This window comes from Triturus cristatus, chromosome 4_1, assembly GCF_964204655.1.
Source record: "Triturus cristatus chromosome 4_1, aTriCri1.1, whole genome shotgun sequence".
Lineage (NCBI taxonomy): Eukaryota > Metazoa > Chordata > Amphibia > Caudata > Salamandridae > Triturus > Triturus cristatus.
In genome coordinates, this window is record NC_140585.1 from 1,167,485,469 (window position 1) to 1,167,508,989 (window position 23,521).

Genomic DNA, 23,521 nt, shown 5'->3' on the forward strand with positions numbered 1-23,521 from the left:
TCATAACTCACTACCTGGTGTCCATCGCAAATGCTGTTCAATCCATTTAACCCTGGATATCTGACTGGGAACAGCTCCTCCTGGCCATCCTGAACTTTATTTCTTCAACCTTTCTGGGCAGTATTAATGCTGGATCAGATATTCGCCCAAGGAATTCATATGGCTGGTAAATCACAAAAGCCAAATTGCATCACTGGCAGACTGGGAAGTTTTCGAAAAATACCTTTACTGGCCGTCGCAATAAGCGGATCAAACATGCTAAACACTTTTCTAAAACTAGAATAAGAAATATCAAAGCAATTCAGGTCGACATGGCCTGGACCGACCTAAAGAAGGCCATCAACTCAAATCATCCTAGTAAAAGTTTGTCTTTGGTCTGTCTTGGGGCACAAGATTGCAAGGCAAACAATTATTTCTTCATTACCAACACTCAATGGGAAATCTATATGTGAGTCCTGTTTGCAAATAAACCAGATACCTCAAGAGCCATTGAGCCTCAAGTGTAATACTATGCTTTCCATTCCTCAAGTAGAAGTATACAGACTAATACAACGCAGCAGGCCCTTATGAGCAGGAGGCCCGATTGGGATTCCAGTTGTGCATCCTTAAAACTGATGTAACATTATGAATCACATTACTTCATGTTTTTTTAATAATTTTTTGTCAGTGGGCCTGTTTCCACTGTTGTGGAAGAGGTTTATTGTGAATTTTATTTATAGAATAGGGCATGAGAAATGATCGCCTTAGTATGCTTCTGGATGCCGATGGCAAGATCTCTGCAAAAAATGTTTACCTCCTGGGTGTTGGATACTGGTCTTTTACTGTTGAATCAAACTGGATTAAGAAAAGATTTTCCCCAATAGATAATATTGTGATTTGAACCCTGTAAATCATCTACGCCATTACCATGGGGAAACCCCATTATGTTGGTTTTATTGATTACAGTACTGCCTTCTACAAATTGGATCGAAGTCGTCTCTTGGCCAAGCTCTTTGGATTGGGGTATTGATCACTAGTTATATTTCGTATTGGCATTATACAGTGTCACTTGGCTGCAAATAAATTCTCTACAAGTAACCATGTCTTTTCAAAGATGACAACATTTTATGAAGTCATACAAGGGTGCCTTCTCGCTCCCATGTTTTTTTTTCTTTATATTGCAGACCTCTACCTGGAAGGCCCAGAAAGCATGCCTCCCAAACTCAATAGATGTTCCATAACTTATTTAGCTTATGCTGATGACCTCGTGATCTTCTCTTTAACTCCTGCCGGCCTAGAATACCAACTATCAAACTTGTGTCTTTTAACTCCAACAATCGGCTTACGGTTGACCTTGCCAAAACACAAATCGTGGCCTTTAGAACCAAAGTCAGAAACTTAAGACTGACACTGGGTGACAAACCAATTGACCAGGTCACTGGATATAACTATTTGGGTATCCCAATGGATGACAAGTAATCTGTGAATGTAAATGCGGCAAAGAAGAGAGACTGTACGGCTGTTGTCACCAAATCGATTGAGTGCTTTGCTCAGCTATATGGGGAAAGAGATATAATTCCTTCACTGAATGCTCTGAATGCCAAATTAAATCCTTTTCTTCTCTATGCATCTCCAGAACTGAAACCAAATTCCATAAGTAATTTGAATAAAATATATATCCATTTTATCTGATCTTTGCTGAAACTAACGTCTGCAACTCCACATTGTTTAATTAGATTGGAGTTAAGTCTGTTATTCACTCTATGGCATGCTGGTGCTGTCTTGAATTATTTCTTCGTCTGTGCGAATGCTCCGTTCAGCACTCTGAAAGGGTTCATCTTCTCTGAATTGAAGCAAAAACAAGTTGGCAACCTGGATTTAAATGTGAAAATTTTCACCAACTTCATAACAGAACACGGCCTTCCTTCTCTGTTTGCTTTGTTCAATGAGTTTGGCGTCACGTAAACAACTTACAAAGAAGACCATGATGTTTAACAATCGTTTCAGCAACCTGTGAGCCTCTTTAAACATGCTGAGATACGTACCTTTATGGTTCTCAGGCTTATTTACCTTCTGCCTTGAAACCACTTATAAAAAATAAGTATATGAGATTTAGGCTACTGTACATTCCACTGCTGCGGTTTGATGGTTCATGGCAAGTTAAAAGCATGAACTTGCAAGGTTGTAGACTATGGCTAAGATGTGGCATCGCTGGAGCAAATCATTTGTCTTTGTCTGAAGCTACTATAATTTAGCTAGAAGTAGTGAAGTTATTATGACAAAGCTCATTAAGTTGTACCTGTAATTGGATTAATATAGTTCTTAATACCCCTGATGAGGCTTTAATGTGCTCAATGGCAAATAGCACGCTTCTCCGGAACCCAAAGTTAGCGGTTAATCAAGTGGTTATTATTGGTTATAGTGATTAGTCCTGTATTCTCCAGGAAAAAAATCGCATGCATACTCCAGTTACTGTGTGATATATTATTACCAGTTTGGTGTGCTCATTAGTGGGGGCTATGTGGTTTTAGGTGAATGGTTGGTGCGATAGAAAGCTGGCGGAGATTAGGTAATGTTAGATTACCGGGGATAGGGTTTTAAAGAGGAGAGGTTGTGATCTATGAAATAAGCCAATTGCATCATTCAAATAAGAAGGATTAAGGCAGACTGGTGGTAACCTGAAACGAGGCTGTAATTGGAAATCAAAGGCATTCTGAAGATGGAAAGTTAGGAGAGGGTCATTCTAAAGAAAGGTCAATTTTTCATGGAGGGTTTTAGGAGTATAATGGGAGAAGGCTTTCTGAGATAGCAAGCAAACAGAGAGTAACCAAGAACATTTAACATTGTGCTCCATATCCGGGGCAGGCAGTTTAAACATGTAATTTCAAGTGTACACATCATTTAAACATTAAGAGCGATAGCCTGGGCTCTCTTCTTTTAAACAGTCTGGAGGATTCCAACCCTGGCACAGGTCTTTCTGCTGCATAAGCTGTCGCAGGAAAAGAAAAGGTCTCATTTTGAAGATCTTGTCTTACTATTCTGTACATTAAAGTTTTTTTCACTCACTTGCCAAATAGGTATATTTGGCACTGGCTGAGAGCGTCTTGCCAATGTGCCTTCAGATTTATAACCTGTTTTGTCACTTACCCTCATCCAAGTGTATGTTGTACGTGTTAGTGTATGCGGCTATTGTAATATATGCATTGTATGTATGAGTGAAGCAGGGCGATGAAGGTCTGTAGGTTTCTTTTGAATGTCCCTGGCCTGTTCCTGTGCACAAGTTGGGTTTGATGTTTTTTCCCCCAGATAGTGGAAGTGTATTAGGATGCAGACGATGAGAGACCTAGACATTGAAGTGAGGACAAAGGAGACATGGCTCTAATAGAAATTTGATTAGGTCCTTCCTGTGGCACTGTATCTTGGTAGATGGTAGGGGTAAAGGCAGCTGCAGGTTGTTTTTCAGAGTGAGAAGGGTCTTCTAAGTAGAACCACCCTTTTGTCTATTTATGGCTTTTCATAGCCAGATGCAGATAGTTCACCCCTCTTTGTGCTTGTTGTGGGTGTTCCAGGTTGGAGACTACCCCGCTGTGAGAAGCATCACCCCGCACAAAGGCCATGTCCACAGAACTGTATAAAGAGCTACTTTGAAAGGAAGCCAGCCCAAACCAATTCTGCCTGCCTGCAGAATTCTGGAAAAAAAATAACACACTGTTCACACTTGTTAGAGCGATGCCTTTATACAGTTGAGTACAGTCTTATTGGCTAAGCTTAGTTGTTTATCAGATATCTGCACACTGATACAGCTTTTTACAATCCTCCTGAAATAACTGCATATTAAAGCCAGCCTGACAACACTGGGGACTGTGGTTCCTGGCACGGAGGAACCCCCCCCCTAGTGTGCCGACAACCCACCATAAAGCACCTAAACAGCAGCGCCCTTTCAGGCCTATTTCAATTTATTTGGCTTCCTTACACTAAGCAAGACTAAGCCCGCCCGCCTTTATCAGTCCCCGCAGCAGCTTCAGTATATCACTCGCAGATAACCCATTGTTCCTTGGACTGGTTCATCTCCTGGCTACACAGACCCCTGCTTCCTGCCCTTGTGCCACATGTTCTCTGACTCAGGTGTGCATGTCCGTGGGTAAGCCCTGGAAAGTCAAATCAAAAGCACGAGAAACCGCAAACAGCATTGCTGCAACAGGTAACTGTTAAGCAATCAAAAAGCATAATACATGGCACCTTCAGAGCATGGTGGCGTGCTCCTGTTAATAGCAGACATTTTTATAATTAATAGTCAAGATGCATAGCAACACTTTAGTGAAAAACATGGTAAAATGAACTTTAGTGAATGAATGAGTCACACATTGGATAGTTTAACATGAAACACCGTCTACCCTCCAACCACTACAGCAAATATTACTCAACACGAGAAAAGGCCGCACAGAACAGAGAAAGGCTGAAAAAGAAAAGAAGAATACATTAAGAAAATAAACAGTTCCTTTATTTACAACGTTATTTTCCCTTAGCCGCCTTAAAAGCATCTCGACGCAGCAGAGAAATAGGAGGAAAACAGGCGGAGCAAGGCTAGGGGCGGGCTTTGTTTTAGGTCGCAGAAAGGGGCTGCCAACCCAGCAGTTAACAGGTTAAATCTGGGGTTAGCAGGAGCCACTCAAACAGCAAAGGGTCGGCGGAAAGGGCTTTCCACTGCCAGCGAGGAGCGGGAGCCCGCCCCGAAAGAGTGCTCCGTTGGAAGTCGGGCAGCACCCGATAGTCCTTAACCTCTCAGGTGGACGGTGGTGGCTCGTGGGAAATCCATCGCCCGCTAACCTTGGGGCTTCCCACGTGCTTCACCTTATTGTTGTGTCGGGGAAACTCCCTCCTAACCCAGTTCCTCTTCTGCGGTTCCTTTGACCTGTACAGTGTTGTCAAAGTCGGGCTCCGATTTTAACTCCTAATTGGGTTGTCCCTGGAAGTTTCCATGTATTGTTTTCACTGGATGTTGCCATTTATTGCTGCTGTTTGTGGTCATTTGCTTTCTGCAGGTTAATTTAGTGACTTGGAGGGTTTACCCTGACATGGGTGTGATTATTCCGCCCACCCCAAATAATCCAATTTTTTACACCATCATGTTTTTGCACTTGATAAAGCTTGGAATGCAAAGGGTTGACAGAAAAGAATAAAATTGCAGGGTTTTTAATATGAGCGTACAATGTATATTTCGTTGAACTTTTGAGTCTCCTCCGCTTTCATCTGAGTGTGTGCACAAGTCAGGGTTCCGAGTTCAGACATCTTGGACACACCTGTTCATCCCATATACATTCCGATGTATTATAACCATGTGTTCTGTTAAATAACGAAGTTAACTGGGCGCACGCCTATATGTTTTCCTGGGCTTTGATGCTGCTGCCTCTGGCTGAGCAGCTTGTATCCCTGAATGGATTGTATGTGCTTCTCCAAGCTATTATATGTATTCAGAATTCTGTCACTTTCTTTTCTTTTGCGACATTCAAATAAGTTCAAAGTGAAAAGGGATTGTCATGTCCTGGTCCAACATAGTATGTTTACCCTGAATGTCTGACGAGGATCCAGCTCTCTTCTGCTTATGTTGGACAGCCCTCCTTTAGGCTGACAGAATGATGTCAAAGCTCTCATTATGCTCCGCGCACAGCCTTTTCTTGTTTATGTGACTTCACCAACTGTGGAAAAGGTAGGTAGGTCGACTCACCCTAGTGTTAGTGGTTCACATCAGGGCATTATTCAGAGTAAACACTACTCGTCAGCTGTACCACTAATCGTCCGCTGACACAGCAGCATGACTCCATTTGTGGCTGGGCATGCACAGACAAAAATAAAAGGATATCCCTTACATCGGCGTTAACCACTTCAAAGCTGCTTACGTCAGCTGAACCATCATGGGCAAGGCCTGCAGGGAAATGAGAATATAACTTTGGCAACGTGATACATTAATTTGTATTTCTCTTATACCTTATTAAGCAATTCTCTGCGGGTCTCCTGTGGTTCCCTACAGTTCCATTGACACCCAGACACTGATCACAGCCCAGCACTACCAGCCGCATCAAGACTGTCCATTAGCCTCGGTGCTGTAGGATCACTGACTTTACTCAGTACACACTCTTTCCCGCTCCTCAGCCTGTCAAACTTAAAATCGAATTTTGGAAGTTATTGGTTTGAAGGTTTTCCTTTTCTTGGTTCCTCAGTATGTGTATTTCACTGTGACCCCGATTTACTCTTTCAGTAGCTCTCGCTTTCAAAGTGTCACTTCCTTATTGGCAGGCTGATGTAGTGTAAGGAAGTACATCGTATGGGTAGCTCCCAGCCTGCTGGGCACCTATGAGTCAGTTTGTCGATCAGGCTCAAAACTGGCCATTAGAGAGAAGTATGATTTTCCTTCTGGCTCCAGAGGACAACCAAATACCCTGTAGTGGAAAATATGAACTCAGTACAATTTAACACACACACACACAATAAAATAAAGCATACTGGCTGCTTATCAGAAGACATGAGCATGGCATAAGAACTCGCACCTAGCCTTTGATATTAACCTTATGCTTAACACCACGCTTACAGATTTTCCAACCCTAGGTGATTAACTAGAGGCACACCAACCAGACAAGGCGAGTCACGCTTGTTTACGTTCTGATTCAAGCGGCAGGCCAAGTATCGAGTCGATGCTCCGCCGGGCTTTTGTAGACCCAGGTGACCAACTTCGATTGGGCATGAATGATATTGGTGCCTAATGTAGGTCTCTGAAGTCCGAGGCAATATGTTTAACGTGAGAGGGGGTCTTGCTCCGCCAGTAGCACCAGAATACTCGCAAGTAGTACTAGCAGTGTACTTAAAGATGGTTAATGGTGGCGTACTTGCAAGTGTTAATTGTGGTGCACCTGTCATGGTAACAGCTGCACTAATTATCATTCACTACAGTGCCCTGCAAATTATTACTCTTCTATCATAATCGGCCAAGCAGCTGGGCTTGAGCGTCTACCAGAATCCACATGTTTAGGAGAAAGTGTTAATGGAGATTATTTAATTTATTGTAGTATCTGTTCTCAAGAGACTCCTGTCCCTCATCCTCACCCTTTACCTCTCTGAACTATTGGTTGTTTTTCTTCAACCCAAACTCAAAGAGGAGTGGCAGAGGAATAAATGTCTGTTCATAGGTGGCAAGTGAAGGATACTCACTTAAAGGGGCAAATACTTTTTTTAATGGGGGAGTGACCTATAGCGTCACAGTTGTGTAGAAAGTGTGGCGGTTTTGAGGATAGGGGAGTCGGCTAGAAACAAATAATTTTGCTTGGAGGAAAAAAGGCAACTCAGAACGAGTTCAAAGGCAGTATGCTGGGGGTAGTAGAGGACGTGTCCTGCAAAGGCTGTTGAGGTGTTTCTCGGACTCAGAAAATGTGTGGAATTGTGTTGGTTGCACTATTAGTGTACCTCATGGGGACGCAGATTACCGTGATCAAGTACAAAGCAGGTTAGTAGAAGAAAGCGCATTTAGTTGTCATTCACATATTAGCAGTGCTTCCTGCGACACATCACTGCGTATTTATTTACTTTGAAAGCATAGTCATTTGAGGGTCATAACTTCGTGCTAGGATCACTAAAACTGGAATAATTGAATGGTAACAGTAACGGGAAAGTAGTTCACGGAACAGTAGCCCTTTCCATTTTTCAAAATGGAGTGTGTAGTGCATTCCAATCCTCTGTTTTCGCAATGTTTCAGCAGCCGTCCTCGTGTGAAGGTATGATTAAGGCTCCCTGTTTTCCGTATTTACTGATTTGTACACATAAATACAGACAAAACATTTCTTTTCTTGTCTGTATTTATTTTTAAATGTGGATAAAAACGGAAATTGGATTGCTTTTTGAGCAATTCGGTAAGCTGTCTGCCATGACTGCCAGGCCAATTGCTGTGTGAATTGATAGGTAAGGGGGCTAAAAAAGTAAGGTATCTTAGTAAGAGGATTTAACAGCAGTAGACCTGCACAAAATTGATACTAAAATATGCATATTTTCTTAACGTTGCATTAATTTATCTTCTGTGGGGATTTACATTTAAACCTAGTAGGCATTCAAGCATGAGTGCATATTTACCCGTTAAATAAATGTGGAAATATACTAATTTCAGCTTAATTTTCCCACAAAACCCAAAATAAATATGGATAAATGCAGATAAAATTGGCAAAAAATAAGTATGGATAAATACAGACGGAAATGTCAAAAAAATAACTACCGTAAAACCTGGAGCCCTAGGTATGATGCAGGTAAACCTGAGTTGGGTGCTGTCTTTGGAGATGTTACTATCTTTGGATGTCCACCACTTTAAACAGAACTGATCTGTGAGTGGAGGCTTCCGACTGAGCGAAGAAAAAACTAAGCTTCTTATGTCCTCCGCACCTGCTTGCACATGGGTACAATTGTCACAGTGAAGACTCTGGCCAACATGTAACCTTTTGGGAGTTAAAGCTTTTTGTCTGTAAAGCAGTTGTACAGGATGGTGTGGATGACATCAGATATGTGAGCCTCTGTACTGATTAAACATTCAGTTCCCCGTGATCTTGTACCTCTATGCAGGAATGAGAAGAGAAGTAGAGGAGAGGATACCTGGGATCAGGAATAGTGAGTCCTGGGCGCTTATGATTCTTTATTGTCTATGATCATTGGCTGACCTGGGCTCCTAATAAACAGCGAGCCCTTTGTCTACGGTGAAGGACGATAGCTGCATCCCTACTGACCTGATTGAGATCTGAGAGGTATATCTGGCCCCCACATGAGTCCCTGATCCTGGGTTATAACCCAGCCTCTGAGTCATTACTGTGGAGAGTCTTTAATATCTATGATCAGAGGATGGAAGGCCTTGGGTCCCAGGGGACGCAAAGAGCAAATTTGTCATCCGTGAGATCGGAGAAGGTGTCTCCATCTCCAGGTATAAACAGCGTGTTGAGCAGTGAAATTTGATGTTAGGGAACATCTTATTTCTATAAATAATGAATGAAATACCACAACTCTACTTCACATTGCTCAGCCTTGTATGCCAGTCATCAGCAATAGCAAAATCATTGAATTGTAACTGCAGAACACCAAATAAGGTTAGCTTCACAGGGTCCACCTCTATGCTGAGTTATGTTTTCATGTACTGGATGACCGGAATGAACCTTGTTTGAGTTGGCATAAGCTGGAAACATTACCTGCCTTTACCTGTCAGGATGTTAAGTTGTGGTCTATGTACAGAACCCCTTGATGGATTCCTTCCTATGGGATTCCTAAAGAGACAATAATTTGGATTGTGAAGTTGGACCTAGCATCTCTGTAAGCCTTTGTTTGCGGCTCAACTTCCAGTGTCTACCCCCCCCCCCCCCCCCTCCCCCTATTCACTTCCCATCCCGATATCTGAGACTCCTTCTCCAGCACCTGCTGTCTACATATTGTGAGCTGGTTCGGTATTGCCTTGCTGTGATGTGTAGCATGGAGGTAAATTTTCCAGCACCGGTATTGTGTGTATCGTGAGCAGTTAGAATATCTTGTGCACGCTTTATGAAGGTACGCTCTCTGCTGCCATGAAAGTGTTCGTGCACCGTGAGGTGATTGAGTGTCGCTTGGTTTTGATATCTTCAGGATGGTGTCAAACTCGCCAGTGCTGTCCGTGTGTGTGTCCATCCTGAGGAGCTTCACTGTCTCCTCAATCTGATATCTGTAGAAGGGGGGTAGATTTGCTTGCTCCAGTACCATGGGGTGTGTATCGCAAGGAGGTTCCTCATTTAGCAGTTCCTCATTCTGATGTCTGTTACTGGAAGACATTCTTTCTAAGTCCTGCTAATAAGATGAATGCATTGTGGAGTAGGCGATTGTCCTCATTCTGATATTTGCAGATGGGAGGCACCATTTCCTGTCTGTGGTTACATACATATGATAAGTACATTGAGCGCCTCGCAGGATCAACATTTGTTTATATTCAGAAGGGTGAGACGAACACTTTCTATCCTTATGATATTATTGTGTGTGCTGACGTGGTTAAATGTCTTGGTCCATATGACTGCAGAGATCCAGGCCTTCTAACCTGGTAACATATTTTCTGTGTTTAGATTGAGCTTCTCCTTGTTGTGATGAATAGATTATATGCAATATGTGTAAGGAAGTGGGTTTCTGTTGCAGTAACCCCCCCCCCCCCCCCCCACACACACACTTTTTGCCTGATAACTGATGCACTTTTCCTTGGTGTGCCCTGGGCTCCTGCCAATCAGGTGCCCAGGTCCTGTATTCCTTCCCTAAAAACTGCCTAACAGCCAAAACCCAATTGGCATCTCTGGTCACATGTCAGCCCCTGGTAAATGGTACCCTAGGTACCCAGGACCTTGTGACCAGAGAAGGCCCCTAAGGGCAGCAGCACTTATTGTGCCACCCTTATTGTGCCACCCTTAGAAGCCCTGTACCCTGACACACACACACACTGCCTTTGCAGGCTGAGTGTCTGGGTGCTGAACAAAACAGAGTCTCAACATCTCCGGGCTCTCACCATCTTGAAGCTGGGAAGCCCTGCCCAAACAGGACTAGGCTACTGCCCCCCTCCCACAGGAGAGTGGCAGGATACGAGGTCCCTGCCCTTTACCTACCTGTAACGCCCCTAAATGTAGTATTTAGGGGCACCCTATACCTTCCTTCTTCAGATCCAGATTCCGAAACAAGAAAGAACAAGGAACAAGAAGACCTGCCGTGTAGCTGCTAACAAGAGGAAGACACCAACTGATTTTTCCCCAGCCCTACCGGCCTGTCGACCCTCGAACCTGCTCTTGCTAAACCCCGGCATCTCCAGTGGTCAGCAACCTCAAAAACCCCGGAGGACCTGACTGCCTTGTGACTCTAACTACCTGGGACTCCCACGAGCAGTGGTACTGCTCAAAGCAAGTAACTGACCCCTGGCATCAGCCAGGAATCGCGAACCCTGCACACTCTGCACCCGCCAACCCTGGCCTGTGCCGGAGTGAACAAAGACCACGAGGACATCCCCCCCCCCCCCCGGCGACTGTGACCCCGAATCCTGCACCCAAGGACCCACCTCGACGTTCCTGATGACGCCTGCAGCCTCAGAACCAGGGACCCCTCCAACCGCGACCAGCAGAGGGTAAGATTTCCCGACACCAAAAGGCACCCCTGCACCCAGCGCCCCCCTGTGCCCAACTCCTGGGTGCCTACCTATCCTCCAACCACCCAACTTACCTCTTGAAGTGGTGGTCGCACCTGAAGAATCTTCGTCCCCGAGCTTGCAGCCTTTTTTTCGTTCTTGAGCTTCTCCATTGAAATCCATTGAGCGCCCGACGGCTCAAAAGCACCCTGCACCCAGCTGCCCGAGTGCCCCTGGCAGTGCAACCTCTGTCCTAATCTACTTCCCCATTTGCCCTGAGCAAGTGACCAGGAGCCCAGCTCCCACAGCTGCGTGGCCTGCTAGCCAGCAGCCATCAACCAAAGGCCCCTTGCCTCCCATAGGATAACATTGGGCCTAACTCACTCTGCACCCAGCTGCCGCTGTGCCGCTGAGGGTGTAACAACTGTACTTACCTGACCCTGGGAGACCCCTGAGTCTATGCCCAGAACCTTAACTCTGCCAGTCGAGTACTTACCCAAAAGCCGATAACTCACTTTTCTTCCATAGGGTAACATTGACTGGTTTCACTTGGAAATTCTTCAGTGTCGAGTTTTGAAACTTTAAAATATTAGTCTAAAATCAGCCAAATTACAAAAACGAATTTACTCACCTGTTATCAGGAGAGATTCCAGTGCTAGATCTTGGTGCCCAGCACTGACCCTGAAAAATAATTATAACCGTACTTACCTATAACTTGATTTTCCTTCCATAGGATAACATTGCCTGGTTTTCACCAGAAATTCTTCTGTCGATTTTGCAAACTTACAAATATTGGTTAAAAATCGCCTGTATAACAAAAACGAATTCTTTCAACTGTTTACAGGAGATGCCCAAGTGCTGGATCCAGGATCCAACACTGAGTTAGAAAAAGTAACCATAACCCCACTTACCTGCTAAGTGAATTTCCTCCCATAGGATAACATTGGTGATTCCATGTGAAAAAGTTTCTAAGTGTCAACTTTTAAAATACAATAATATTCCTTAAAAATCACTAATGTAACCAAAACGTTTTTACTCAACTGTTTACAGGAACTGTCCCAGGACTGAATCCAGGATCCAGTCCTGTGGTAAGAAAAGTAATCCAAAAAGTAATCAATTGCATTTAACTAGAAATTCCCATTGAGCTCAATGTTATATTGTGTTTGAAATTGTGTTGCCTATTGCAACAACTGTATCTATTGCATTCAAAAGTCTATTGCATATTGAAAGTATTTATCTAGAGCATCTCATTCTGAGAAAGTATATTTTGATACCTATTGTTGGTTCTAAAATAAAACACAATATATTTTTATACAAAACCATTGGCCTAGAGTTAAGTTCTTGAGTGTGTGAGACTATCTGCTGACTGAGTGTTTACAACAAATGCTTTACACTGTCCTCTGATACTGCCTTACTGCTCGACCAAGCTACCACTTTAGAGAGTAAGGTTATATGTAACTTTAACCTCTGCCAAACCTCTGGGGAGTGTAGACTCTGTGCACACTGTACCTATTTGGGAACAGTATATACAGAGCCACTTTCGTACAATATGAAGGCATGCTGTACCAGTTATGGAATTAGTGTGTAAATTTGGAGCTAGGTAAGCGTCTCCTCTGCCTGATAAGCTACACTTTGGGGGGGGGGGCATGTTTTCAGCCCTGGTGTTAAGACTTGTATCATAAGCTAGTTAACCATCTTCTTTTTCTGTGCAGCTTATTATCCTCACCAAAGTCTTTCATTCTCTCTCCTTCCAGTATCTGGCTCTTCCAAATGAGACGACAGGGCGCTATGCATATGTTCACGGGAATGGCCCTAATCAGTCTGCTCTCCTGCTATGCCAACAGTACTACCGGAAAGGTAGCATCGACCCAGCTAATGACACATTCAGCATCGACCCTAGCATCATTTCAGGTAAAAGAATTGCTATATTGGATGGAAATTTTGCACTAGTATATGAAATATCTTCCCACCCTTGCTGGAATCACTACTTGTATTCCGGCAATAAAAAGCAGGATCATGTTAATTCACAGTACTTCATGAAAGAAGTACTGTATGGCAGTGAATAACATAAAGGACTTTTGAAGGCCACACTGCTAGCATCTGAAAGTATTGCTACATATCACTTTGAAAACTTGGACCTCCGCGCTGTCTGTCACCCAGCGAAAAATGAAGTTTCTACCATGTCCCTCCACTAAGCTGAAGAAACCCATCTTGTAGTAAGAGCCAGTCTCCTGAACCATTTCTCCGAGAACTAACCTCCCACTGCTGTCTTACAGTGGAGAGGTTCAACACATTAAACCACGACAAAATTACTCCAACTAACCGTTCAGTGGTCAATGAAGATGCACTTTGATGGGAAGATGTGAAGAATGAAGTGTGGGGATATATGTGTAACTTCACCGTGAGGTGAGCAAGGAAACAATTCATTAGGTCTCGCCTGACCCAGCGCATGCGCTGGTCTGGCGAGACTTATTGAGGGGGATCCAAAAAGTGCTACCAGGCCAGCCTAGAGCTACAGTGCATGTGCTCGGGCGCGCGCGCCGCGCTTTACCGCGATTTCTTTCACTTTCGCGGCCGCACGGCCGGCCGCTTTGATGTTTGATGTGATCGCGATTGCGATCACTTTCACTTTCGCGGCCGCTTTGCATAGCCAATAGGTCTAGCTTTTGGGACCATATAAGTATTTAGTTATGCAACTGTTGCATGGCTAAACACTTATAAGTTCCCAAAGGCGAGACCTATTGGCTATGCCAATGCTTGTTTTTGTTTAGTTACCCTCACACACCCTAGTGGTGTCATGCTTCATCATCGGGTCACCCCGACGCCTATAAGTCGGGGTGGGCTCGACCACAGTGTTGGGAACTCTTTGGAGAAGGTGAAGACCAGGGGGGCTGAAAGTTAAAACACCTCAGTCAGATCCCCAGTTTCCCTTTTATTCTTGGGTCTGCCTGGGTTATTAAAAAATCTTTAAAAACGGGTCAAATGGGAGTGTTATGGTCCTATGACCCTAGTGCCAACATGTTTCAGTCCATAAGCGGACGCGAAAGTCCTGGACTTTCTTCAGGGCAGTGGTCGGCCTCCCTGGGGGACAGAGAAAGGGAAGTCCCTATCCTGTCTGTAAGTTAAGGGCAGAGTAGCTGCTCCTTGTATGTGTGACAGATAGATCATGCGTAGTACTCCATCTGTAAAGAGAACAAAGAACAACGATATACAATTGTATGAGCACATAGTGGTAATTCCAAAATGCTGTTTCCCATATACACGCTTTGGAAAAAGACCGAGCCAACATGTGCCCAGTGACTCTGTGACATAGTGTTGTTCAACCTCTTCCAAACATGTGCCACTCGCATCTGTATCTGTACATAGTATTGCTATGTGACAGATTATCGTGTGGTGGTGATTTTGCTTGCATACTGACACTAACTTCATGCCAGATGGTGCGTGTTACCAAAATATAAGTCACTGTATCTCAATCTCATTCATCACTCACTCCGTATCCATAGTGAAGTTTAAAAAAAATATATATATAGCAATGTATGATTGCCATCACAAACACTCTCCAAATACAGTATACACAAACTTATGATCTTACCCAAACTTTGGAGAGTCACCTTATCTCAGGGGACTGTATGGCCTGTGCGGGTAGCTCTGTAGTCAGACCCTGTAGTTTGCCCCACAGGGGAGAGAGAGGAAGTGTAAGAATCTAATTTAAGGGAACTGCTCTAAGAGTTGCCTCCAAAAGGCAGCGCTCCATGTGAGGGGAACTTAGTGAAACCCCGCGTCCCTGCGTTCTCACGCAACACTTACTTCATCAAGAGTCCTGCCCCGCCTGCTAACCTGCTTGGTTTCGGTCCCCGTCTTGTGCAATACGATGGTGGAGACTGGCGTATTTGTACTTCCGTATAGTGTGGGAAGTTGCTTGTCAATTGTCAGTGACGCCCAACGCATGATGTCTTTGCGTCGTTGATACGAAGCGTGCGTTACTGCGGGTTCATGGGAAATGTAGTTATGAGCGGCACAGCTAGTAACTAAAGATAGTCCCGTATGGAATTCGGAACCTAGATGCGTTTTTAAAAATCAACGTCAACAGGCAACAATGGAAAGTTCCCTTCTCATGTGTTGTTAACGATGAGATAGTTGTTTTTTCGTCTGGTTAAAATACTATATAATCTATCATGTGTCCGAGATGTTTAGGAAATACATGTGATTCATATGGTGTTAGCGCCCAACGCGTGATGTCATCGTGTCGTTGAAACGTGGCATGCGCTCCTGCGGGTTCATGGGAGATGTAGTTCTGAGCGGCACAGTTCGTAACCAAAGGTAGTCCTGTATTAAAATCGGCACATAGATGCATTATAAGATTGCAGTTAGCAGGCAACAAGACGTTTAGGAATTGCATCTGATGCATATGATGTTGGCATGCGTGTGTGCCACTGGTTTCTAGGTACAAATATCAATTAGGGCATATATTTATAAAACGGGGATGTGTTCATTACAGGTCACAACTAATTACAGGTGTAGTGGCATTCATGACGCCCACTGTATTAGTATATTTTGACATTACCCACCCCACGTGGGCAGTGGGTCATGAAGAGGTAGAGAGAATATAGAGACCCTAATGGAAGGAGAGAAGGGTCATTGGACGATTCACCTATTTAGTTGACTCCAAGGTATGCAGTCATTAAGACCCCTTTCATGGGTCTTCAAACAATACACCCACCGCTGCTCTCGTTCAAGGAGTTTAGGCTGTAGGTTACCAGTGCTTTTGACCTTCTCTATTACAGTCAATTTGATTTCTGTGTCTTTGTGCATTTTCTCTTTGTAATGTGCTGAGTTTAGTCGCTGTCACTGCACCTCGTATCGTGCTCCTGTGTTCGCTGATGCGGATTTTCACTTTGCAGCTGGTCATTCCGACATACATCAGATTGCACGGGCACTTGATTAGGTAGACCACTGCTTCAGAATTGCAGTTGGTGTGTGATCTTTGTTCCCAAGGTGAGTGTAAGCCTTGATCCAGGATTTTTGTGTGTTCTGTGAAGGGGCATGCTACACAAGACCCGCAGGGGTAATGTCCCGTGACCGATGGAGTGTTCCAAAGTGTCAGCTGATTGGTGGTTATAGGTGACAGTGTATCAGTATGTACAAGTGAATCTCTCAAGCTTGTGTTTTTCTTAAATGAGAACATAGGTTTCTCGTAAGATAGTTTGTTAGATGTTAGTATGGACCATTTTTTGTTGATTTATTTTTTCCACGTCATTGGATGATGAGTTGTACGTGGTGACGCATATCAATTGATCAGGCTGTGTTTTTACATGCGTTTCTAATAGGGCCTCTCTTGGAGTGTTGCATGCTCTTTTGTTTACTTTCTCTATGATCTTGGTAGGATATTTCTTTTGTTTTAGTTTAGTGGTGAGAATTGCTGCTTCTTTCCTGTAGGTATGCAGATCTGAGCAATTTCTGCGCCCCCTCAAGAATTGGCCTACTGGCAGGTTTTTCTCTAAGAGAGCGTGGGTGTGCACTATCAAACCTTAGTAGGCTGTTTATCAGTGGGTTTGGTGTAAAGGGAGCTTACAGGGGTGCCCTCTGTGGCTGTAAAGGTGACATCCAGGAAAGAGATTTTTTCTTTGTGCATATTCATGGTAAAATGAAGCTGGAGGTTCAGATTGTTGATCCAGATCTTGAAATCATTGAGACTAGCCATATCTCCTTTCCAAATCCAAAACGCCTCTCTGACGCTCTACTGGTGAAAATCAAAATCAGCGAGGATTCGCAGATAACAGAGATTAAGTTAACTCTATACAAAAAGAAACTTGAAGAGGTGAACAAAGAAATAAGTGAACACAAGGATTACCTTATGCAGAACAAAATCAGTAAACTGCAGAAGGATTAGTGATTACGACCAACAGAGGATATCCCAAAAGATTAGTACGAGACTCTTACAAAAGAGCTCGATACTATGATCGCCAAAGCCTATTGAGAAAAAAAACCCCCAAAGAGCAGAACCGACTAGTTATGGTGACACGGCATAGCACAATGAATGGCAGCATATGCCAGATCATCAATGCAAACTGGCATATTTTAAATGCAACAAGAGCAGAATCAGAACAGTTACCGAGGCCAATGTTCGCATACCGCAAAAACAAAAATCTTAAAGATCTAGTAACAAGATCACGTATGCCAAAACAAATTTCCACAACCATCCAGACTACTATTGATGGCCTACCGCCTGTCAAAGGAAATTTTAAATGCAGGTCTTGTTTAGCTTGTGAGTCAGCTCTGGAAGTCAGACAATACTCCATAAATGGAGTTGAAATAAACTTACAGTGTCTAACTAATTGCAAATCCACCAACATTATTTATGCCATCTTGTGCCCTTGCGAAAAACCATACGTAGGGGAAACATCAAGGTCGATGGCAACTCGCTTGACGGAACATAGGTCAGCGATCAAAAACAAAAAGGTCCAAGCGCCATTGGTTCAACACTTTATTGAGCATAGACATACTACAAAAAATATACGATGGCTGATCCTCGAAAAAATCAACATAAGTGGAACACAAGGCACTGAGATCCGCAAAAGGAGAGAAGTGTTTTGGATTTTCTCACTGGACGCCTATAAGAGAGGATTGAACAGTGAGATACCATGGAGTCAAGCCATCCGATATAATAACTAGTGTTGTTCTAGCTAGTGAATATTCTGTAATCTTTGATGTCGATTTTGGCCCTAATAAACAGTGGCGAATGACGGGTTTAGTGACTCATATAATTAGAGACCTTAAATTTAGTGGTTTATGCATTACAACAACGCCATGAACGCATCAAAAATCTGTTTCTATCCGTACAGAACATTTCCAAGCCTTTTCGGTTAACAAAATAGAGGCTTGATTGCCAACCAATCAGATTGCAATTGACATAGCAAACTGACCAATGGTTGAGCATGTTTGAGTATATATGCAGCGCTACAATCACCAGTCCCCTTTCTACCTTTATGATTGGCTGGCAACTGGGAGAAAGGACTTTGAGGACGAGGTGAGTGTTACGCGACCATAATGGGGAATTAGCTGCGCGTTTTTTGGAACATAACAAAACAAACTAAAACTTTCAGAATCGGGGCACATTGACTAACTTCCATTATTTGCTCATAGGTCTGACTGAGTAGGACCGCTAAACTTTTAAAAACGTTGCTGGAATACTGAACGCCTACGTCGATACTAGCGCCACAATATAAAAACAGCCGACCTGACCGGGTAAGACAAGATTAACACGTACACACAAGTTTAAATTACAGCAACAAGTTTAAACGATAAAATATTAAAACACACCATTCGTTATATTTCCCTGAACAGAACCCACGTAAACACGCTGTAAGTTCAGCAGGGAGCAACTTTGACTGTATTTTTTCATCTGAAATCAGAACAATACTATAATACGTGTACAACAACGGTGTTGCCCTAAGTAAGTACTTTTTAGCTATCTAGATAGGTAACCTTCAGTTCAATTCTGGTAGTAAATACTATACCAATCTACTTTATTCGTTTCTTTAGTAAAGCAACCCCAACAACAAAAAAGTATGGATATATAGCATGCGGTTATTCTAAACGCCACCAAAAATATAGCGATGAACATCTGCTACACAGAGGGATCCCTGATAGCAGATACATTCAATACTCATCAGGTAACGACAGTCTAGTATAAAGCTAAAAGTTAGTTTGGTTTACAAATTATGTTGAAGTCTCCAGTTGTTTGTAGGCACATGAAGCGACGGATATGAGATTATTCCTCATCTCTAATGGGTCACTAGTCACCATTGATATAACACTCTAGATTTTAGCACAATCCAAGAGAAAGACTAAAATTGCAGCAATGTTTAATTAAGGCATACTAGATTTACAGGGTCACTAGCTACTATGGGTGTAAACTTTTGTCGTTGGGAATGGATTACAACTGTAAAAATGTTTGATAGAGACACATATGGTTTCTTGGTCTGAGATGATTATTATTCAAAATATCAATGTGTAAATAGGAAGATGAGATCCTAATGTATATAAATGTATAAATGTATAGGGCTAATATAGGGCCATTTTTAATACTAAATGCACTTGATTAATGCGGTAGATGTACAATTTGGTCATAGATTATTCTTTTTCTTTATTATGCTTTAGGAACTCTTGAATATCATGGCTGCCTGAGGAAGGCTGATCGCCGAAACGCGCGTAGACTGGAATAGATAAAAAATAGCCATGTGTATTATGTATTAAGTTTGTTTGACATTTTTGCAATACAATTGAAAACAGAAAATATTATCGTTTGATAAATTGTAAATCTTGAATTAATTTTGTATATATCATGTTAGGATGTCATAATGTCACGTACATGAATATTGTGTTGGATAAATAAGGAAAAAGAAAAACCAAAAAAAAGTATAAATTCACAAAAACATTAAAGAATGAATTGTTAAACTGAACCTTCAAGTGTGATAGTTATGCTTGACTTTGGACTTGGATCTATTGGTACATCGCCGCAGTTATTATAATAATTGTTTCCTATATATTTCCTCAGTCAGATCTGCATACCTACAGGAAAGAAGCAGCAAAACTAAAACAAAAGAAATATCCTACCAAGATCATAGAGAAAGCAAACAAAAGAGCACGCAACACTCCAAGAGACGCCCTATTAGAAACGCATGTAAAAACACAGCCTGATCAATTGATATGCGTCACCACGTACAACTCATCATTCAATGACGTGAAAAAAAGAATCAACAAAAAATGGTCCATACTAACATCTAACAAACTATCTTACGAGAAACCTATGTTCTCATTTAAGAAAAACACAAGCTTGAGAGATTCACTTGTACATACTGATACACTGACACCTATAACCACCAATCAGCTGACACTTTGGAACACTCCATCGGTCACGGGACATTACCCCTGCGGGTCTTTTGTAGCATGCCCCTTCACAGAACACACACAAATCCTGGATCTAGGCTTACACTCGCCTTGGGAACAAAGATCACACACCAACTGCAATTCTGAAGCAGTGGTCTACCTAATAAAGTGCCGTGCAATCTGATGTATGTCGGAATGACCAGCTGTAAAGTGAAAATCCGCATCAGCCAACACGGGAGCACGATACGACGTGCAGTGACAGCGACTAAACTCACAGCACATTACAAAGAGTAAATGCACAAAGATACAGAAATCAAATGGACTGTAATAGAGAAGGTCAAAAGCACTGGTAACCTACAGCGCAAACTCCTTGAACGAGAGTAGCGGTGGGTGTATCGTTTGAAGACCCATGAAAGGGGTCTTAATGACTGCATACCTTGGAGTCAACTAAATAGGTGAATCGTCCAATGACCTTTCTCTCCTTCCATTAGGGTCTCTATATTCTCGCTACCTCTTCATGACCCACTGCCTCCGTGGGGTGGGTAATGTCAGAATATACTAATACAGTGGGCGTCATGAATGCCACTACACCTGTAATTAGTTGTGACCTGTAATGAACACATCCCCGTTTTATACATATACGCCCTAATTGATATTTGTACCTAGAAACCAGTGGCACCCACGCATGCCAACATCATATGCATCCGATGCAATTCCTAAACGTCTCGTTGCCTGGTAACGGCAATCTTATATTGCATCTATGTGCCGATTTTAATACAGGACTACCTTTAGTTACTAGCTGTGACGCTCATAACTACATTTCCCATGAACCCGCAGTAACGCACGCTTCGTATCAACGACGCGAAGACATCATGCGTTGGGCGTCACTGACAATTGACAAGCAACTTCCCGCACTATACGGAAGTACAAATACGCCAGTCTCCGCCATCGTATTGCACAAGTCGGGGACCGAAATCAAGCAGGTTAGCAGGCGGGGCAGGACTCTTGATGAAGTAAGTGTTGCGTGAGAACGCAGGGACGCGGGATTTCATTAAGTTCCCCTCACATGGAGCGCCGCCTTTTGGCGGCGTCTCTTGGAGCAGTTCCCTTAAATTAGATTCTTACACTTCCTCTCCCTCCCCCGTGGGGCAAACTACACGGTCTGACTACAGAGCTACCCCTACAGGCCATACGGTCCCCTGAGATAAGGTGACTCTCCAAAGTTTGGGTAAGATCATAAGTTTGTGTATACTGTATTTGGAGAGTGTTTGTGATGGCAATCACACATTGCTATATTTTTTAAAAAAAATCTTCACTATGGATACGGAGTGAGTGATGAATGAGATTGAGATACAGTGACTTATATTTTGGTAACACGCACCATCTGGCATGAAGTTAGTGTCAGTATGCGAGCAAAATCGCCACCACACGATAATCTGTCACGTAGCAATATTATGTACAAATACAGATGTGAGTTGCACATGTTTGGAAGAGGTTGAACACCACTATGTCACAGTCACTAGGCACATGTGGGCTCGGTCTTTTTCCAAAGCACATATATGGGAAACAGCATTTTGGAATTACCACTATGTGCTCATACAATTGTATTTCTTTGTTCTCTTTACAGATGGAGTACTACGCATGATAGATTAATTATCTGTCACACATACAAGGAGCAGCTACTCTGCCCTTGACTTACAGACAGGATAGGGACTTCCCTTTCTCTGTTCCCCAGGAAGGTCAACCATTGCCCTGAAGAAAGTCCAGGACCTTCACGGCCGCTTATGGACTAAAACATGTTGGCACTAGGGTCATAGGACCAGAACACTCCCATCTGACCTGTTTTTAAAGATTTTTTAATAACCCAGGCAGACCCAAGAATAAAGGGAAAATGGGGATCTGACTGAGGTGTTTTATCTTTCAGCCCCCCTGGTCTTCAACTTCTCCAAAGAGCTCCTAACACTGTGGTCGAGCCCTCCCCGACTTATAGGCGTCGGGGTGACCCGATGATGAAGCATGACACCACTAGGGTGTGTGAGGGTAACTAAACAAAAAGGAATTGTTTCCTTGCTCACCTCACGGTGAAGTTACACATATATCCCCACACTTCATTCTTCACATCTTCCGATCAAAGTGCATCTTCATTGACCACTGAATGGTTAGTTGGAGTAATTTTGTCGAGGTTTATTGATTTAACTTGCGAGTTGTTACTCTGACCCAGAATCCTCTCAACCCTCCAGGTATTGAATTAACTTTTTCATTAGCCCTGTTGTGTGTACGAGGTTCAACACATGCCATAACACATTGGGAATAACCAACAGTGCTCACCATCTCTCCATGTGAGTCAGCCTCTTGCACTTTTTCAGTAAGAACTATCCCCAATGCTTTGCTTGTGAAAGAGCCAACCACCACATTGTCACCTTTCACTGGGAAGAACATCACGTGTATCACAAGCTACAATAAAAAAAAATGCAGCATACAATTCCACCTCTCACTATGAGCTTTAATGCTCTTTCTTTTGAATTAAAATGTAATTGAGTGACCATCCTTGCGCAGAGGTGGTCCACTAGTTAACAGCCTCGCACCTTCGGCTGTATTTCTGTGTGCTGCTGGCCATGAATGACGATCAGTGTTGCTGTAGTTTCCTACCAACCCTCATCCTGACCTCTAGTTGTAATTTTCCAATCCAGACTGGATTAAACTGGATTATACACAGGGCTCTGCAGTGTCTGTATGAAGGCCCACTCTAATTTTCTTATTACTATGGAGTTGTAACTTTTTTAGTCAACTGTAATAACGACTTGACATAGCTACTATACTGTAATAAATGATTGCATTTAAATTGGGGTGTTCTAATGCCTCCTTCCAGCAGCCAGGATAAAACGCAGTTCACAGAGTAAAATTACATCTACAGTTTGAAAAACAGCTCGAGAAATGGCTTTTCTTTCTTCTGGTTTCTTTTCTAACAGTGATCAGCTCTGAGATGATATTTATCACAACATTTGTTGTTTGCATCTTAAAGCTCATCACTAGAAAGATAAAACCTCAGAATATTCCATACATCCTAAGCTGCCACATTTTTCATCTGAATTAGATGAAACTGATATTAATCTGTTTTGGAACAAATGGATAAATGTTTTTTTGGTGTGTTAAGTTTCTCAAAACCCATTCTGTTTTTATTCTTCGTGTCTGTACCCATACTCTTTCATATGAAAGGGGTGGAACCCAGGGATTCAAACAATTGGTGGGAAGGGTGGCGGTGTGTACATGTATTATAAGGAATAACATACCCTCTGCCATACTTTGGAAGGATATTCCAAGTCGTCTCTGAGTTTCACAACCTTATAAAGAAAGTTGGCCTCCGGCCTCTATATGGTCACGAAACTACTCAACATGCAATATCCTTATAATGTACAGCAGAGGGTACTTTATCCCATATATCCTTCAGCAGGAGTATCCGTGCACACCACAAACTGCCCTTTTGTGATGAGTGAGTGGAGCTATAGAGAGATC

The 23,521-nt window shown here is 42.9% G+C and overlaps 1 protein-coding gene across 3 annotated transcripts in view; it reads left to right on the top strand.

The window, feature by feature from the left end:
- MCOLN1 (mucolipin TRP cation channel 1) overlaps positions 1-23,521 on the top strand; it is a 147,398-nt gene that overhangs the window by 50,191 nt on the left and 73,686 nt on the right. For all 3 annotated transcript variants that reach the window (XM_085654358.1, XM_085654359.1, XM_085654360.1), the window contains one exon: positions 12,874-13,030. In XM_085654358.1, the coding sequence (XP_085510484.1) occupies positions 12,874-13,030 (157 nt within the window). The remainder of the gene's footprint in view (positions 1-12,873; positions 13,031-23,521) is intronic.